At 38.2% G+C, this 16,510-nt stretch overlaps 2 protein-coding genes across 3 annotated transcripts in view; one reads left to right on the top strand and one right to left on the bottom strand.

Moving 5' to 3' along the window:
• The window catches only part of LOC134678142 (uncharacterized), a 216,110-nt gene that overhangs the window by 179,047 nt on the left and 20,553 nt on the right, over window positions 1-16,510 (bottom strand). The gene's annotated exons all lie outside the window — the stretch shown is intronic.
• Window positions 5,870-8,845, top strand: LOC134679666 (uncharacterized). 2 transcript variants are annotated; one of them, XM_063538617.1, is made up of 4 exons: window positions 5,870-6,007; window positions 7,652-7,828; window positions 7,911-8,009; window positions 8,425-8,845. In XM_063538617.1, exons 1-4 carry the CDS (start codon window positions 5,935-5,937, stop codon window positions 8,739-8,741), a joined length of 666 nt encoding a protein of 221 aa, XP_063394687.1. In that variant the 5' UTR covers window positions 5,870-5,934; the 3' UTR covers window positions 8,742-8,845. The 2 variants fall into 2 exon arrangements, with proteins under 2 accessions (XP_063394687.1, XP_063394686.1); XM_063538616.1 differs by having other exon boundaries at window positions 7,908-8,009.

The raw sequence follows: 16,510 nt of genomic DNA, 5'->3' as shown, positions 1-16,510 counted from the left end.
GAATAAAATCCTATTTGTCTCATTTGGTGTTGATCTTCAGAAAATACTGACCAATTTTTCATAGAAATAAATAAATTAGAGACCATAATATTATCCTGTGTATTCATTATTAGGGCTATATATATAAGACTGTAACAATTTTATTTTTCGTTTCTATGAATTCCGTGGAAATGATACGAAATCATTCGTATACTATTGTGTACAGTCGCCATCAGTATATTGTAGCGACCAAGGTGCTCACAAATATCTGACCACGCTTCTATTGTCAAGGCGTTAGAGTGCGTGTTCAGATATTTTTGAGGACCCGGGCCGCTCTGATATATCTGATGGCGACTGTACCTGTACCTAACTGAGATGACCAACTTTTTTAAATGTTTGTAACTCTTAGTGATACTTGTTTATCCCACTAACCTGGGGCTGTTAAACCGTTAGCCCAGTGTCAAATTATACTGGTAACCATGGTAACTCCAGGTTTAACCGGTTAACCCCGGTTTAGTGAATGATGCAATTGGCCTTTACTGATCTACCGGAAGAAACATTGAAATTTTAACATCTCCCAGCATTAACGCTAAAACGCTTGTGACAACTATAAAAAAAGTTTTAAAGACGCAAACTTCCCGGAACTCGAACCCTGGCCATTCGGAAAAAATATTCGAAGAATGTTAATGGCGAACTCCAGTGAACTAGTTGGGAACTTCTTGAACAGTTTACAAGGAGAGTTCATTAAGAACGTCGTTGGTTTTGATATCGGCGTAATTTGAGGAGGCTAGCGTGTTTAGTGACCGAGATCTACAGTGTGTGAATTGAATACATACATACATAGTGATGTCATAGGCCAAGATCCTTTTTGGGTCACTGAGCCCACTGGATCCAAAAAGGATCCTGGCCTCTGACACAAGAGAGCGCCACTCTGCCCTATTCTATGCCACTTCACGCCAGTTGGGTATTCCGAGGGCGGACAGGTCATTTTGGGTTTCGTCACTCCAGCGGTCTGGGGCGTCCAGACGGACTTTTCTGCCCGTGGGGCACCACTTACGCTCTTCTCATAAATTGAATAAGAGCAAATATTTTAACGGTGGTTAGCATAGGACCTAGGAAGTATTTGAGATAAATATATATTGCTTAGAAATACAATGAAAATTTTAACCACATAAATAATTCGGCCCGTAATGTAATGCAACGCACAAGTTACGAGATAAGAGCTTTTGAAAGTAACTGTCAAAGCAGTAGGTAGTTATTTTAAAAAGCTCGTATCTCGTAATGTCTTATCATGTTATGTCTCGTGTCTCGTAATGTTTGCAGTACATTGCTGCTCGGTAAATTTTTAAGAATTAAATAATTACGCGAAATAAAACCATTGAAACGGATTATATCGCCTATATTGAATTCATACTACATACATACATCCCGACGTTTTGAACCCTTTACAGCGTTCGTGGTTCGTGGTTTCAATAGTTGTATTTCATGAGTAACTATCGCGGTAACCGAAGACAATATGATTAATTACACGGTAATAATTAAGTATAATTAAAAAAAAACTTCTTTTTTAATTATTGCATAGATAAATTCTATTATCTGGTTTAATTTATCACCCGTATTGGATTTATACACTGTATTTAATAATTGTACCTTTTGATTGACCGGATTTGACCGGTGCTTCAAACTTTGGAGATCATTTTAAATCGAAATCTCTAAATTAGTTTCAGAGTAAGAAAGAAGAAGACAAAGTGGCGGGAAGAGGCCAGACGGTCTCACTCTTGTTCCATGGGCTAAAGGTCGGAGTCTGCTGTGGGATGCTACATGTGTGAGCACCTTTGCCGCATCGCATCTTGCACAGACAATACGTGCGGCTGGGGGGGCTGCGGAGAACGCTGCGAGACAGAAACATGCCAAGTACTCAAACTTGAAGCCAGTTTACGATTTTGTCCCTCTCGCTGTTGAGTCGGCTGGTCCTTGGTGTTCCGAGGCGAAGGTCTTTGTGAGGGATCTGGGAAAACGCTTGCGGGATAGGGGTTGCGATCCTAGGTCTGGTTCGTACCTGGTCCAGCGTATATCGTTGGCTATTCAGCGCGGGAACGCCGCTGGTATTTTGGGGACGTTTGTGCCGGGTACTTACCGGATTAGGATATAGGTTTATGGCTTGTTATTGTGTTGTGTACCAATTTTCTTTTATATTTGACGATGCGTGTTGCTGATGACATATGTGGAAGTATACATTTTATTTTGACGAAACCTGAGGTGGATGAGCTATCTGTATAGTGACGAAGCCTGCGCTGTGGATCTGAAGGTACTGCTATTATTATGTTTTTTTGTGGGTCAATAAAATTTTAAATATTTATGTTTCAGAGTTGCATGTTGATTTGTTCGATTTGTATATAATAAATACTACCTAAGATAATATTTTTCGTGTTTGCCTCTTGTGCATATGTCCCTCAGCATATAGGTAGGTACCTTACAGATTTTTTTAATCTTGGCCTCAATGTTTTAATTTAACTCTGTCAAAACCGCCCAGTTTGAAAGTCCCACAGCCGAGCTAATCGGGTTAGCTCCTTAACAAGTTACATTACAGTCCATTCGATTGTATCCCAGTAAAACTACTAGATTTAATGGCTGCCTTAAAGGACCAAAGGCTTTCACGCCCGCTAACCGCTTATTACCACACCAATCTACTGAAGAAATACTCCACTTTCTATAAAGTAAGGAAATGAAGTTTTACCCACTCGGGACTCGTTTAGACTCGGCTGTAATTGGACTTGACTTGGCATTGTTTGACGTCAGTTTTGAAGCGTCCTCCGATTGGGACAGTTTTGTTTGCGACTTCATTTGAAATTTGAACTTGTGTTTGGAAGAAATATTAAATACCCTCCAGACGCTTAACCAGAGAAATAAACAAAGCCCGGACGACGGGAGCAAAAATGCACTTTTCACTAGTGCTTAGTTAAATATCGACTATTCTATCGACATCCATATGAACAATTTTTGAATCAGAAATTCATTGATTCAAAAATTGATCGTATGGATGTCGATAGAAGAGTTGATATTTAACTAAGCACTAGTGAAAAGTGCATTTTTGCTCCCGTCGTCCGCAGTGGCGGATTTGCAGTCTTTGCCGCCCTAGGCCCCAAGCCTTGTAGCCGCCCCTTTCTCAGCATCAGCACCCATCATATTGACTACATTTAGATCAGGAAACGAAAAAATATTGAGGGAAATGCTTGGGACACATTTTAACTTAGTAACTTTTTTGGACTCGTTAGGAGGTGAACATATCAAAAGTCCCCTTGAGCGGGAGAGTATAGGGCGGTTTGGTTTGAAGGTCACATTTTTCGGGTTTTTGCTTATTATATCTCAGAAATTATTCGTCCTTGACATGACATGATCGTAGGAACATAGGTTTTACCATGGTATAATAATATACTCCGCCTGGTACTCTCTTCCCGTCTTTTCTAGGTCACCTGACTGACACAAGCCTACGTCATCATGCGACACTATATATGATAATATGCGATAGCGCTATATATAGCAGCCATGTTATTGTGACGTAGGCTTGTGTCACTCTGGGAAGAGAAGACCATGTTTTATTAGACTATGGGTTTTACGAAAAAAATAAGCAAATACTTATTCATTTTAAGTGACAGTTCATTCAAAAAATTTAAAAAAGAAACGTAAGATAAACATTTTTTTTTGCCTATTTTCTTGAATAATTGCTAAACTATTTATCCTAAAATAATTAAAAAAAATATTTGAGATTCTTACAATGAGCTCTTTGATTTGATATGTAGCACGATATAGTTTGAAAAACTTTATTTTTAAATTTTCTCATTTACCTCCCACAAATAGTCTCCATATTTAAAATTAGTTTATTTCCGTTACACGTCCATCTTTGGTTCACAAACTTGCATATGTATGCCAAATTTCAACTTAATTGGTCCAGCAGTTTCGGAGAAAATAGGCTGTGACAGACGGACAGCCAGACGCACGAGTGATCCTATAAGGATTCCGTTTTTTTCCTTTTGAAGTACGGAACCCTATAAACGGGGAACAAGGCGCGAAGGCGTCAACAATCTGCGAAATCGACGCCACACTCGCGTTCGCGGCTTCGCGCCGCGATTCACACACAAGTGTGGAGGGCCCTCATTCCTCAAGATATCGTAAAAATTGTAGCTTGTAGCAAATTTAAACAACTTTCATTTTGTATAATCATCATGTCGTTAGAACGCATAGTTTCCGATATAAGCGAAAAACTGAAAAATGTGACCGTCAAACCCCTCTCTTCCCAGTCTTCCCCCGGCTCAAGGGCTACGGCCGGGGACTTTTGATATGTTCACCTTCACCTCCTAGATAGTCCAAATAAAGTTAGGTACGAAGTCAAAAATTGTGTTTCAAGCATTTCCCTCTATAGGTAGGTAAATTTTTTTGAGAATTCGTTGCCTGGCCTGGCCTTTTGAGTTATTTTTTGTTATCATCAGCGAATTTATTGTCACAATTTGCCGCCCCTAATATCTCGCCGCCCTAGGCCCGGGCCTACTGTGCCTTATGGGAAATCCGCCACTGGTCGTCCGGGCTTTGGAAATAAATGTAAATTAAGATGAAAGATCATAGTCTAGTATGATCAAACCGAGATGTAGGGTGACTGCTAGTTATTAGCCACTACATATAGCCTGACAGGCTAATGGCCACTCTTAACAATAATATTTGTTGTGGCTTGTTTCTTTCTGATTTGTTAAGAGCTTCGAGCAACACGGAAGGGAGGCGGCATTCGCACTATTTCCCCTCTGCCGAGGTACAAGATTAGCGCGTCAATTTAATCTAGCGCGGGTAATAAAACTAGTTGCACTTGGATTTTTCACTAGACCGAGTCCAGACGCGCGCGTGAACACTGCTGCACAAAAATGCCTGTTTGCTCGGTTTTTTGTTATAAAAAGAGGTCGGGGACATCAAATTTACAAAAAGAAAGTGTTACATTTCACATGTAATATTTTTTTTTACATATCATACGTTTAATTACATTTAAATATAATTATTATATTTTAGTCTCAAGTAATTGTTGGATTTATCGATTTTGCTCGCTCAGTACAAATTGCGGATCGGTCGAGCGACAAATCCGACTTCTCATCTCTCAGAATACAATGACATACTTCAACGAAAATGTGTTAGTGTGCGTGTTGTGACACTAGTCACTCGTCCGTACACAAAAAGAGATCGAGGTTTGCAAGATTTGTCTTTGACGTGTGTCATTTTCTATGTATTTGTGTCGTCATTACAGACTGGATTTTGTATGTAAGTGTGTGAGAAGTGCGACTGTGTGCACCTTTCCCCCCGCGAAAAATGGCAGAAAGATTTGTACGGTGAGATATCGCTTGGGCCCCTCCCTTCCGACGTGTCGGAAGCCGGTGTTGCTCGAAGGTTAAGAGTGACCATTTGAGCAATTACTATGTATTCACTTTAAGCGAAATTGAGCACATAATAAATGTCATTTTTGTATGGTTAATAGTAGACGTTTCATTCCATAAGACCCATGGAATCATCATGAATGCCGTGTGTATCATCCCTGGTTCAACCATCAGATAACTAAAACTATAAGTACTCTGTATACTCGTAATTATAAGTACTGAGTGGCTAGGCATCCTCTATTGCGCTAACGGTAATTTCGTATCCCATTCTCATGTCAAACGCGCCCTCGGTTATGGGACTTATGGGATCGTAGTCATGCGAGACAATGCCACTCTGGCTAAGCGATAAGAAAAAAACATGAGATGCACAGATAACGTGATCTCAGTAAGTAAACGTGTTTTTAAATTTTAATTTCCATGCTATGTTTCCAAGGTTTTTTCTTGTTACTGGAAATTGTGATTGACGAATCAATTAAAAACTAATTATACACTTGCACTATAACATTTTCATGTTTTCTGTGGCTGCTGATCATCGTGCAGCAAGATGTCTTCGAAAATAAGTTATATTTTACTCTTCTGTTGCTTTTATTTTATTGAAGCACATGGAACGAAAGCAAGTATGTTCATGTTAACTTTTTTTAATCGGTGATACTATACTAAAGTATTTAATAACTAATTGTTGTGCTGGGCCCTGCGAAGAGAAAATGACTTTAAAACTTGTCTAAAGAGGATTATTATTATTATTCAGAGCCTACTGTGTCCCACTGCTGGGCAAAGGCCTCCCCCTCTTTCTCCACTCGTCTCTATTTAGTGCAATATCTGGCCAGCCTCTCAAGAAGGAGTTCAAGTTATCCCGCCATCGCCGACGAGGCCTGCCGGCTCCCCGGTTAGACTCGTGGGGCTCCCACTCTGTGGTTAACTTGGCCCACAAGTCCCTAAAGAGGATAATATTGAATAACTTTTTTCCAAAATTCCTCAAGAGGATAAGGATTGTCAGTACACATATTGTAACGGTTTTATCCACGACCAATGCAACTATGGGATAGCGAACAATGTCGGAGCTGGCTGTTTCAGTGATTGACATTCAATGTGCAACTCTTAAGGCCCCCCCCACATCTGGCGTCTTTCGAGCGTCGGCGTCTACAATTCTATGGCCGACGTCGACGCAACGTCCACGCAGCGTCGACGCAACTGCGCAGTCACGTCATTTTCCATAGCGTTGGACCGACGCCGACAGACGCCGACGCTCGAAAGACGCCAGATGTGGGGGGGGCCTTATGCCAATATTTCGAAATAAACCAAGAATTTTAGTGACCAATTTTATTTTTCCATAGCATCATGGATTGACAGAATTATTTATAACTGTTCTCGTGTAAAACATATATTTTTTTCTGTTATTTTTGTGTTACGAGTACAAATATTAATTGATTAATTAAATATATGTTAAGAATGATTAGGATTACATAGGTAGCTGTTATTTGTTAAAAAATATGATCCATAAACGTAACTATATAAGTATATCGTTTTGTAAACATCCCCTATACATTCAAGTTGCTAATAGTTAGTAATTATTATTTAACCCTGTTTATATAATCTTACGACATAGGCATGCGTCGCCTTAGGTTTAGGTGCAGTTAGGTTGCAACGACGGAGGACAAGGTATTAAATCCACGGACCCACAGGGTCGCGGTCGGGCGGCTCGGTTTCGACTGTGAATTCCCTTGCGAACCTTTGTTGTCAGTGCAGCTAGTGCATGTTCCCCTTTCAGTGTACTTGTACAAAGAACAAGTAAACTTGCCTATGTTTGAATAAGGACGTAAGTAAGGAAATTAATAAGCGTGTCACTGCATCTTTCGAAGACCAATCGGCTTGAGATGATGTTTCATACTTAATGGATGAGTTACGTTAGACCGGGCTGGGCCCGGGCCGAGGCATCCGTGTGTCTTTTGCTATGACGGCTGATTGGTGATCACATGGTTCTTTCCATAGAAAATGAAGTGGTCACGGTCTAGCGTGAGTCATCCTTAATACGTTTCTGATCGATGACGAACCGCGTCATCCAAGTATGATAAGTTTGTATAAAAAAAATACTTCCTAAATTGTCATTCTATGGAACTTGCTGTGTAAAGAAACCGCCATCGCCAAATTAAAATAAATAATAAATTTACTAGTGACTTTTGTTTATATAGTTAGCAAGTTCTATAGAATGACACTTTAGACATTACCTACGTTGATTTGATAGAAAAAAAAACCGTTTTCAGTTGACATGGACTACTTTTTGAGCTTCCTACGCAACTCTAACTGCTCCACCAAAGCAGGACTACAATATTGCAAAGAAAATTGCCATGGAGTCTCCGTACTGTGTCATAACGGGGAATGTTACTGTCATCAAAGTGTCGTAGATACGATAAGCTCGCCAAATGTAGTGGCAAGTGTAGGTAAGGACAAGTAGCTTTTAAAAAGTTAGACTTGATAATTTTACATGCGTTTTACTAAAATACCACTTTTAACTCTAAGCAGATCTGATGATAGCGCCGAAAGCACCAATTCCTCCGAAAAACGAAGTTCAAATAAATATATCTCCACAAATTGTCCAAAAAAGCGATGAAGATATACCAGGTACAAGTAAATTTTTAATAAAAATCTTGTCTATGTCGTTACTATAATACGAGTAATATGTAATAGTTTTTACTTAGTATACTTTTATAACTAACACTTACGTTTATTTATGGCCTGACGTTTTGAACGTGACGTTACGTTCGTGGTCACAGGCAGACTGGCGAGGAATTGTATCAAAATCTTCTTGCTGCGCGGGTTTTACGAACTACCCGCACTTGATCTTGATTATTCATTTGTACGCTAGGGTTGTCACTTGGCCTACACACAACACTCACGACGTCTGATGGTATGTGATGGGACGTTTTCTCCCCCTTACTGGATTCCACGAAGACGAAATCCCCTGTCCCTCATTCTGATTGAAATTTACTTAGTATGTTGCATCTGGTTGCATTGCATGATAGTATTTTAATTTCAGTCCAAATTTCTTCACCTCGGAGACATCAAATAGCCCACTTCTGCCCAAGTCTTGACGTAGCTAGAGAGTGTATCAGGAAGTGTATAGGGCTCGGCAAGGCTGCGTTCTGCGGAAAGGACCACAAATGTTACTGTGGCCACAAATATAGTTCCCACGATTCGCCGGACAGGCAAGATGCATTGGAAACCTATAAGGAGTTTTCAGACATGTACGCAAAATACTTTGGAAATGCTGAAAGTGACACGCAAAGTGATGAAAATTACGATGAGTTCTTAAAAAAGAAAAAATTGTCGAATAAGTTTACTCCTCATGCTTAAGCATTTGCATATAATAAAAGTATATTCCGAAGTGTTTTACTGATTATAATAACCTAAACAAATTTGAATTGTAAACAATACTGTAATATATTGTATACAGCGTTTTCAGTTTTGTTTTTCATTCCTCCATCATATTTCCTATCCCCAAGAAGCAAACAGAAACTTTATTTTAATGGAATATTAAATGGAAGTTTAATTAAGTTAATATAATTTTGGACCGAAATAAGATGAAGTTGTAAAATGGCTCTTTGGCCCTAAGGCCGGTTTTACATATTGGAATAAGGATATCTTATTTAAAACTATCTACCCACCTATTGTAATGATGAAAGAACGCGTTACGGCCCCATTCGAACTTTAAGATACGTCAAATATTTCGGCTAGATACGATATGGATTAGATATGTCAGTGTCAAATGTGACGTTTCTTCAAAGAAAAATGTCACTTTTGATACTGATATATCTAATCCATATCGTATCTAACCCTAATATTTGACGTATCTTAAAGTTCGAACCGGGGCAACCGGGCAGAGAGGCACTTGCGGCATGTACCGATTGTTTTTCGTCCAAAATCTCCTTCAAGCAGCGTACGTCCTAGATTCAATTTGGAAAATTCTGTTATCCGACTAAAGCGACAGAAATTGCTTACGCACGTAATCCCAGTATCGATTCGCCGAGACTGCCACGTTGTCTTGTCTCTGATTTATATGCCGCGAACAGAGTCCGACCTCGCCTGAATTTTAATTATCACAACCCTTTTGCCAAGGAAGTAAATAGCAGGAACTGTACTGATTTAATGTAAAAAGTTTTTAAGCCATGTCAGGCGTGGCTCACTCAGCGATTTCGTCGCTTTGCTACAGGTAGCTAAAAGTACATCCGTTCCACCCCAATTTTGGGGAAAGCCATAAGCCGCGCGTGGCGCTGTCGCCACCTAGCGGCCAAATCTGTGCTGATCGTAACAGACGCGTTTTGTTAGAGAGTGAGTCTTCTGTACCTAGTACTATTATTTATTCTGTGGCCATGTGGACTTGACTGTGGATAATTTAGCATACTTTATTGTCTCAATCTCTCATCGCCAATCAGTTAAATTTGATGAATTGAAATAATTGTATGGTTACAGAAACAATATTTCAATAAATAGTTATAGACTCGTGTATTCCAATTTCATTATACCACTTTTTTATGTACGAGTTTTGTAATGTAAGACTTTTTTATGTAAAATAAATCAATTAATCACTTAATATAATATAATTACTCAAATGGTGTGCTCACATGCCCGCAATGTTCGCGAATTTTTAGTAACAAGATCGGCTACGTCAGCCACTTGCGAGCACACCAGAGACAGCAACGGAGTTGATAGCAGTCGCCGTGGCCGAATCGGCCGTGGAGTTATTATTAATATTATTTTATATAAAACTATTTAATTGGGAATTTTAATAAATATTACACAGATTGACAGTGCCCTAAACAAGCCAAGCTTTGCTTATAATATGGGTCCTAAACGACGATATGTACGAATTTAAATTGTACATAATTATAATAGATAGAAGACATATATGGACATATAACTGAGGAACAAATATTGGTGATAAACACTTCACGGCCGATGTTTTGAGATTGACACGTCAATTTAGTGTAGTAAGTAGGAAATGAAACACTCAAATTAAAACAAGATTTTTTTCAAATCAAACGAGCCAAAAATTCATCTCACACACTTGTCACTTCTAGTTTAATTTAGAGCTTTGAATATTTCCTAAATACTTTAAATTAACTTTATTAAACCATCAAAAACTTTCAAACTTCGTCTAAATATTTTGGATCTGTTTGAAATACAGTAAAAATAAGTGGTAAACAATTTTAATTTCGCTCTGATTATTTTGTCTTTGTTATGATTATATTTTAGAAATGCACAAACCTGTTAGAAATAGAACATTATTATTTTGTACATTTCGATACAAAAACATATGAAAATTACATTTACCTAGGTAGGTACCTATTAACTTAAGCCAAAAAGCGATATTATGTATTCTGGCAAATAAATTATTTGATTGATTGATTGATTGATAGTAAGTAGTTTTATAAAATTTAACAATTCCATATTATCCAAGTATTCTCCAAAAGTACAGTCAGCAGCAGTAGTAGCTTCGCGGGCGATGTGTCCAAAATTACACAGACAAACAAACACAACACCACAAACAAAAATTATGTGTACAGTGTACGCACGTTCTTATTACACGACTGCCCAAAAAAAAGAGTGTATTGTTTTTTTAACAACAAATTTGTGTTTAGATGTTTACGGGTACTTCGCTCACTAAGCCACACTGCTGATCGTAACTAACGTTTACTCGTCATCGTCAATTAATTAAAATCAACTAAAATCAATCTTCATTTTTTAAACTAGACAAGTTTTATAAACGAGATTGAATTGCTTTTACGTTGTTCGGGTAGGTATGTATTAAAACACAAATTGAATACCAATCCCTTGTTCGCATCACATTCAAACGCATCTCGCGCAGCTTTAGAGCTAGTGAGCGCATGCAATCAAATCGTTTTGTAACATGACTTGATACCTACATCAAAGGCATGAAATAAAGCCCGTCTGGCGTATTCGAACTTCAAGATATTCACAAGAGACGACACGTACTAGATCCATTCTAGACACGTTATAGTTTAGATATCAACTAGTTCTCTTTTCCAGCGCAATTCGGGCAACCAATGTCACTTTTGAGTTAGATAGAGTAAGATATCCTATTAGATGTGAATTGGATCTTTAAGTCATATCCTGTGGTAATCGTTCAAGAGTATCTCCAGAATCGCGCAAATGTCAAATTTGACAGGTCAGATCTTAAACATATTGTTATCGTATCTTGGTGATGTCTAAAATATTAGATTTGGGCTATTAATTAAAAAGGCACATAGCGATTTATAAGAGTTGGAATTTATTATCGCAATATTGTAAGGCAAGGTGTGCTCCTATTCATAGCTACCAAGGTACTAAAGCACAAGCGAAGTCCTTAAGATTAGGAACTATGGGCTGTTGTTTTTTATTCAATAGTTTACATGTGTGAAAGAGAAAGTATAACAATATACTTGTATGAGTGAGATAGATTTAGTTTTGTTAATTCCAACACGCCCCCTCAAAAATAAATCTATGTTTAAAATCTTTATACAAAACAATAACAACACCACCTGCCTTTTTCTGGGAAACATAATGGCCAACATTTGTTCGAAGGTAAGGGAAACCCAGTAAAACCTTACCAGCCATATCAACTTAGGTAATTCTAAAATACAATCCAACTTATTTTAAAATTCCTACCTATATGGTACCATAGCTAATAATTAAGTACATTCAACACATATGCATATGCAGTTTTATATAAGTAATTGAATCGATTGATCAGATCGATTCAGCTTAACTCTATGTTAGTTAACACATAAATATTATTATAATAACACATGTTACAGTTACATGTCTTTAAAGTCTTACATGTACGTACACAAGTTAATATTACATCTCTTTGAAGTCTTAACATTAACATTTTGTAAGCTCGCATTATTTCATACTATGTTTTATACAATATTCACACAGTTGTTTCTCATCTTAGAGATATTGTACATTACCACAGTTCCTTACAACTGTAAATTACACATATTATTTCATAATAAAATTTATTATATATGTATGCACTTATTTGTAGCTATTACAGCTTACATTATTTACAATTTGCACACATTAAATAGTATCACATTCCCATTAACAAGAATTCAATGATTACTAAGTGAAATACATGGAGTTCAATTTGTTATCCATTTTACAAATGTATGTGTCTTCTCTGACAGTTTTATATAAATTAAGACCAATCTGTTTATAAGTGTAAAGTAACAACCAAATCTATAATTCAATTTAAAAATAAATATAAACCTGTGGCGTTCCACTTTATCACTTTGCTAACCCATAATTAACGAAAACCACTTCATATAAGTTTTAAGTTGCCACGCTCGCTATACAAGTGTTCAGTTCACTTAAGATTTCTTTGTTCGTGAATAATAACTTGACATTCTTTAGCATAATGAAACTTATCGCCTTGTTTACATTAGTTTAAGTTTGACTGAGAACACCCCACACTTCATTTCTACAAAGTGCCTTTGTTTTTATAATTGAAACTCTTTGCATTATTTTACTTCACATTCAGAATTCAATGTTTTTCATTTAGTTCCGTTAGTTTGTAAAATGCCTCAACGATAATTCTATATTCAGTTTTTTTTTGCCATTTGATATAATGTTCGTAATTGATTAACTCTTTATAATAGAATGTAATTTATTTATGTCTATAGTTAAAAACAAAATATGTATCTTTAAACTATGTACTTTATTCCCACGCAAAGTAATATATTGTTTGGTGTGCATTTAAGACATTTATGTAATGTTTCTAGTTCCTTATTTTTTTTTAAATGTACTTAATGAACATTTTTATGACAAAGGCTATTTAGAAGTAATTAAGTCAGTACATTTAATCTCGTGAAGTTAAAGTAGTTACCTAAATGAAGAAAATCCAAAAGATATAATAAGATATAATAAATCATCTCATGAAATATTTCAATATACAGGGTGATCAATCCAAATGGGTCAGTATGGAGAAGTCAGAAACCATAAGAGACAGCGAAATCCGTTCCCAGGAACCATGGCTCCGATTCCAGACCCAATAATAATGGCATTCAATTTCCTCCTTTAATCCATCACACATAACCGGGACTCGAACACGGTCAACATTCCCGTTGCTTGTTTGTATGGAAACCCCCAAACGATGCGTTGTTAATCTTTTATAAAAATATAAACCTATTTAACTGGCAACATTTGTGTGTAAGAATATGTTTGCAGGTAAGTTATCTTCAAGATTTGCATACCATTTCCAACTTTATTTGAATACGATAGAGTTGAAATTTGAAAAATTTAATTTTATGATATTATTGAATTAATCTGACTAAGAATGTAGGAGGTGCCTACAAGAATTTTGTGATGAAACATCGCAATATTCAGTTTGATTTTATTAGAATATTCTCGAATATGTTAGTTTAAATGACTGTTAAAAAGTAAAGTAGGTACAATTGACGTCGGGTATTTACATCATAATTTAAATTTTGACCAATAATCTTATAGAAGCACATTTCAACATAACATACACACTTACACAGGCAACTGGATTACAACACATTTAGATGATAAGAGAGACTTTAGTTAATGCTTTGCAAATCAATGACTTAATAGAAGTCCTAATAGTGCCAATGTTTTCCGCAAACAAATATAATTATGTTTAGTTTAATTTATGTACCTAACTAAAAACTTACATGGTTTAATTTAAATAGATTGAGCTTTGTAATACTTTTTTTTAAACTAAGGGTCCTGAAGGGGATAAAACAAACAACCCGATAGTGGACAGGTACAATTTAATTGCCGGCCTGGTTAAGTTTACACTTTTGAGCTTAAACACTACTTAACGACTTATTGATAGTAAACTAAATTTATATTTATCTAACCGGGTTTTAATTATTGTTGGTGATACTTGGTCGATTGCGCTATTGGATAGTTAATACTAAAAGGTGAATAGTCCAAAATCGCAGTTTAGGAAAAAGTAGTGAAAGGCTTAGCTGCACTGTAGCGACAGTCGACGGCTCTCTCTCTCGACCAGATGGCCGGAGGTTCCAATAGCTCCGACTCTGGCGGGGCCAGCTGCACAGGTCGACTGGCACAGAATCTGGCCTACCAAAGGCCGCGCCCCTAGTAGACACCTCCTGGAAAATTCCGGGTACGGGATTAGTTCCACTGGCTCAGGTCACGCCAAGAATCTGTGGTCCGTGCCACGTGAGAGTCCGTTTCACATAGGAACAAGGGTTTCCATGCGTAACCCTTTGGGGTTATATTACAGTATAGAATTCAGCGCTACGCGGGATACTTTTATGTGGCCGCATGGCACGCCATACAATTTCTGACAAAAGTATATGAACGACGCCTTACCTGTCGGAGGAAAATCGTCTTGCCGGGGTTTATGAGTGATCGAATATCAACTCCGAAGTGCCCAGGACGCTCCTGGTTCGCCCTTTCGGGAAACGGGTTAACCTCAAGGTACACCTGAGGGCAGGCAAAGATGAGAACGTTGTCCCAATTATTTAATATAAAGCCGAGCCCGGCTAGGTCGGGGAAGAAAATCCAAGTCCCAAAATGGCCGAATCATTCTCCCTCGGTGCCTCCTCTTCGATGTTGCCAGGGTTACAATCCCAAGGCATTTAACAAAACTGACGTGAAATTCTAAATACGGAAATTAGAACAGAGCGTGGTAAACGCTGCTGGACAAGCACGGTATGATATTTTTAAGAAAGGGAAAGGAAGACTCGACAATCTATACATTCCTACCCGTTCATGGAGAATGATAATAATTATTTTGGTAAGAACTAGTTGGCGATCGAACTGGTTTCGAAGGGATTCAGACCTATCTCCCTGGCAACACGGAATCGCTGCCAACTTGACAGTCCATCGACACTATTCGAGACACAGATTTAATCGCCCGTCCGGCTTCATAGAAGTATTTTGTTATCTAAATATTTTTCCATTACACACCCCCCTAACCAGGAGAATTTTACGACAGAGGCAAAAGACGAAGGAGTAAAATTCCAGCTCGCCCTCGAGCTGTGTCACCAGCCGAACGGTGTAAGGAGAAGGGAATCTAAGGACTTCCCTAGGACGTGGATTACGGCCCACAATCGCACGTCGATTTGTCCCTTGGCATCAATTGAGTCCGCGGGGCCGTCGCTGGAAACAATCGCATCTAGGCCTACGGGACAAAACAAAGAGAAAACAAAAAAAAATTGAAGCCAACGTCGCTTCAATGGACAAACAAAATAAAAAAAATAAATAAATAAAGCGCTTTCCCAAAAGATAATAGACTACCCGGATTGTGGAGTATTGGTACGTCTCGTTACAGGAGTCAAGTGGTGTGGACAGAACTTGGCTTGCAGTCTTTTATGTGCCATTTACCCAGACGCTTCCCATTCTCATCTTCCAACTCGTAGACTAAACGGGATATTTTCCGAATGACGCGACATTTGTCATATTTGGGTGCTAGCTTCGCCGAGAAGTATTTACCGGCGTTGCTCTGCTTGAAGGTGCGTTTCCACACTTCGTCTCCGACGTTGAATTCTATATCACGACGTTTATCATTGTAATACTTGATGTTGCGGTCATGAGCTTTCTGTAATAATTCCTTCACGGTCGGGTAAATGGCCCTAAGGGTCTTAATCTTGTCGAGGTACTCTCCCCGGGGGGAAAAAACGATTTCGTCGACCTCCTCGGGGTCGTCGTAAATTGTGCCATCCGGTACTGCTTGGCGTCCATGCACGAGCAGGAACGGAGTATATGATGTTGTTTCATTGACTGAGGTATTTAAAGCGAACTGTATACGAGAAATATTCACGTCCCACGAGCGATGATCCGATTCAACGAACGTTGATATTGCTGTTACTAGGGTCTTGTTGTAACGCTCTACGGTGTTGACCTGGGGACAGTAAACGGGGGTGTAGTGTAGTTGTGGGATATTGTAGTTGGCGAACAACTTCTGAACGTCCCCGCCGGTGAAGTAGGATGCATTATCCGCAATAATTGTTTGGGGGATACCATGGATCATGAATACATGATCTTCTAATCTCTGGGAAATTACAGCCCCGGTTGCACGTCTCAAGGGAAACAACATACAGTATTTAGTAAAACAACATACTACTACC

Source organism: Cydia fagiglandana, chromosome 2 (assembly GCF_963556715.1).
Source record: "Cydia fagiglandana chromosome 2, ilCydFagi1.1, whole genome shotgun sequence".
Classification (NCBI taxonomy): domain Eukaryota; kingdom Metazoa; phylum Arthropoda; class Insecta; order Lepidoptera; family Tortricidae; genus Cydia; species Cydia fagiglandana.
The sequence above is the reverse complement of the archived record's forward strand: the minus strand, read 5'-3'. Positions and strand labels throughout refer to the sequence as shown.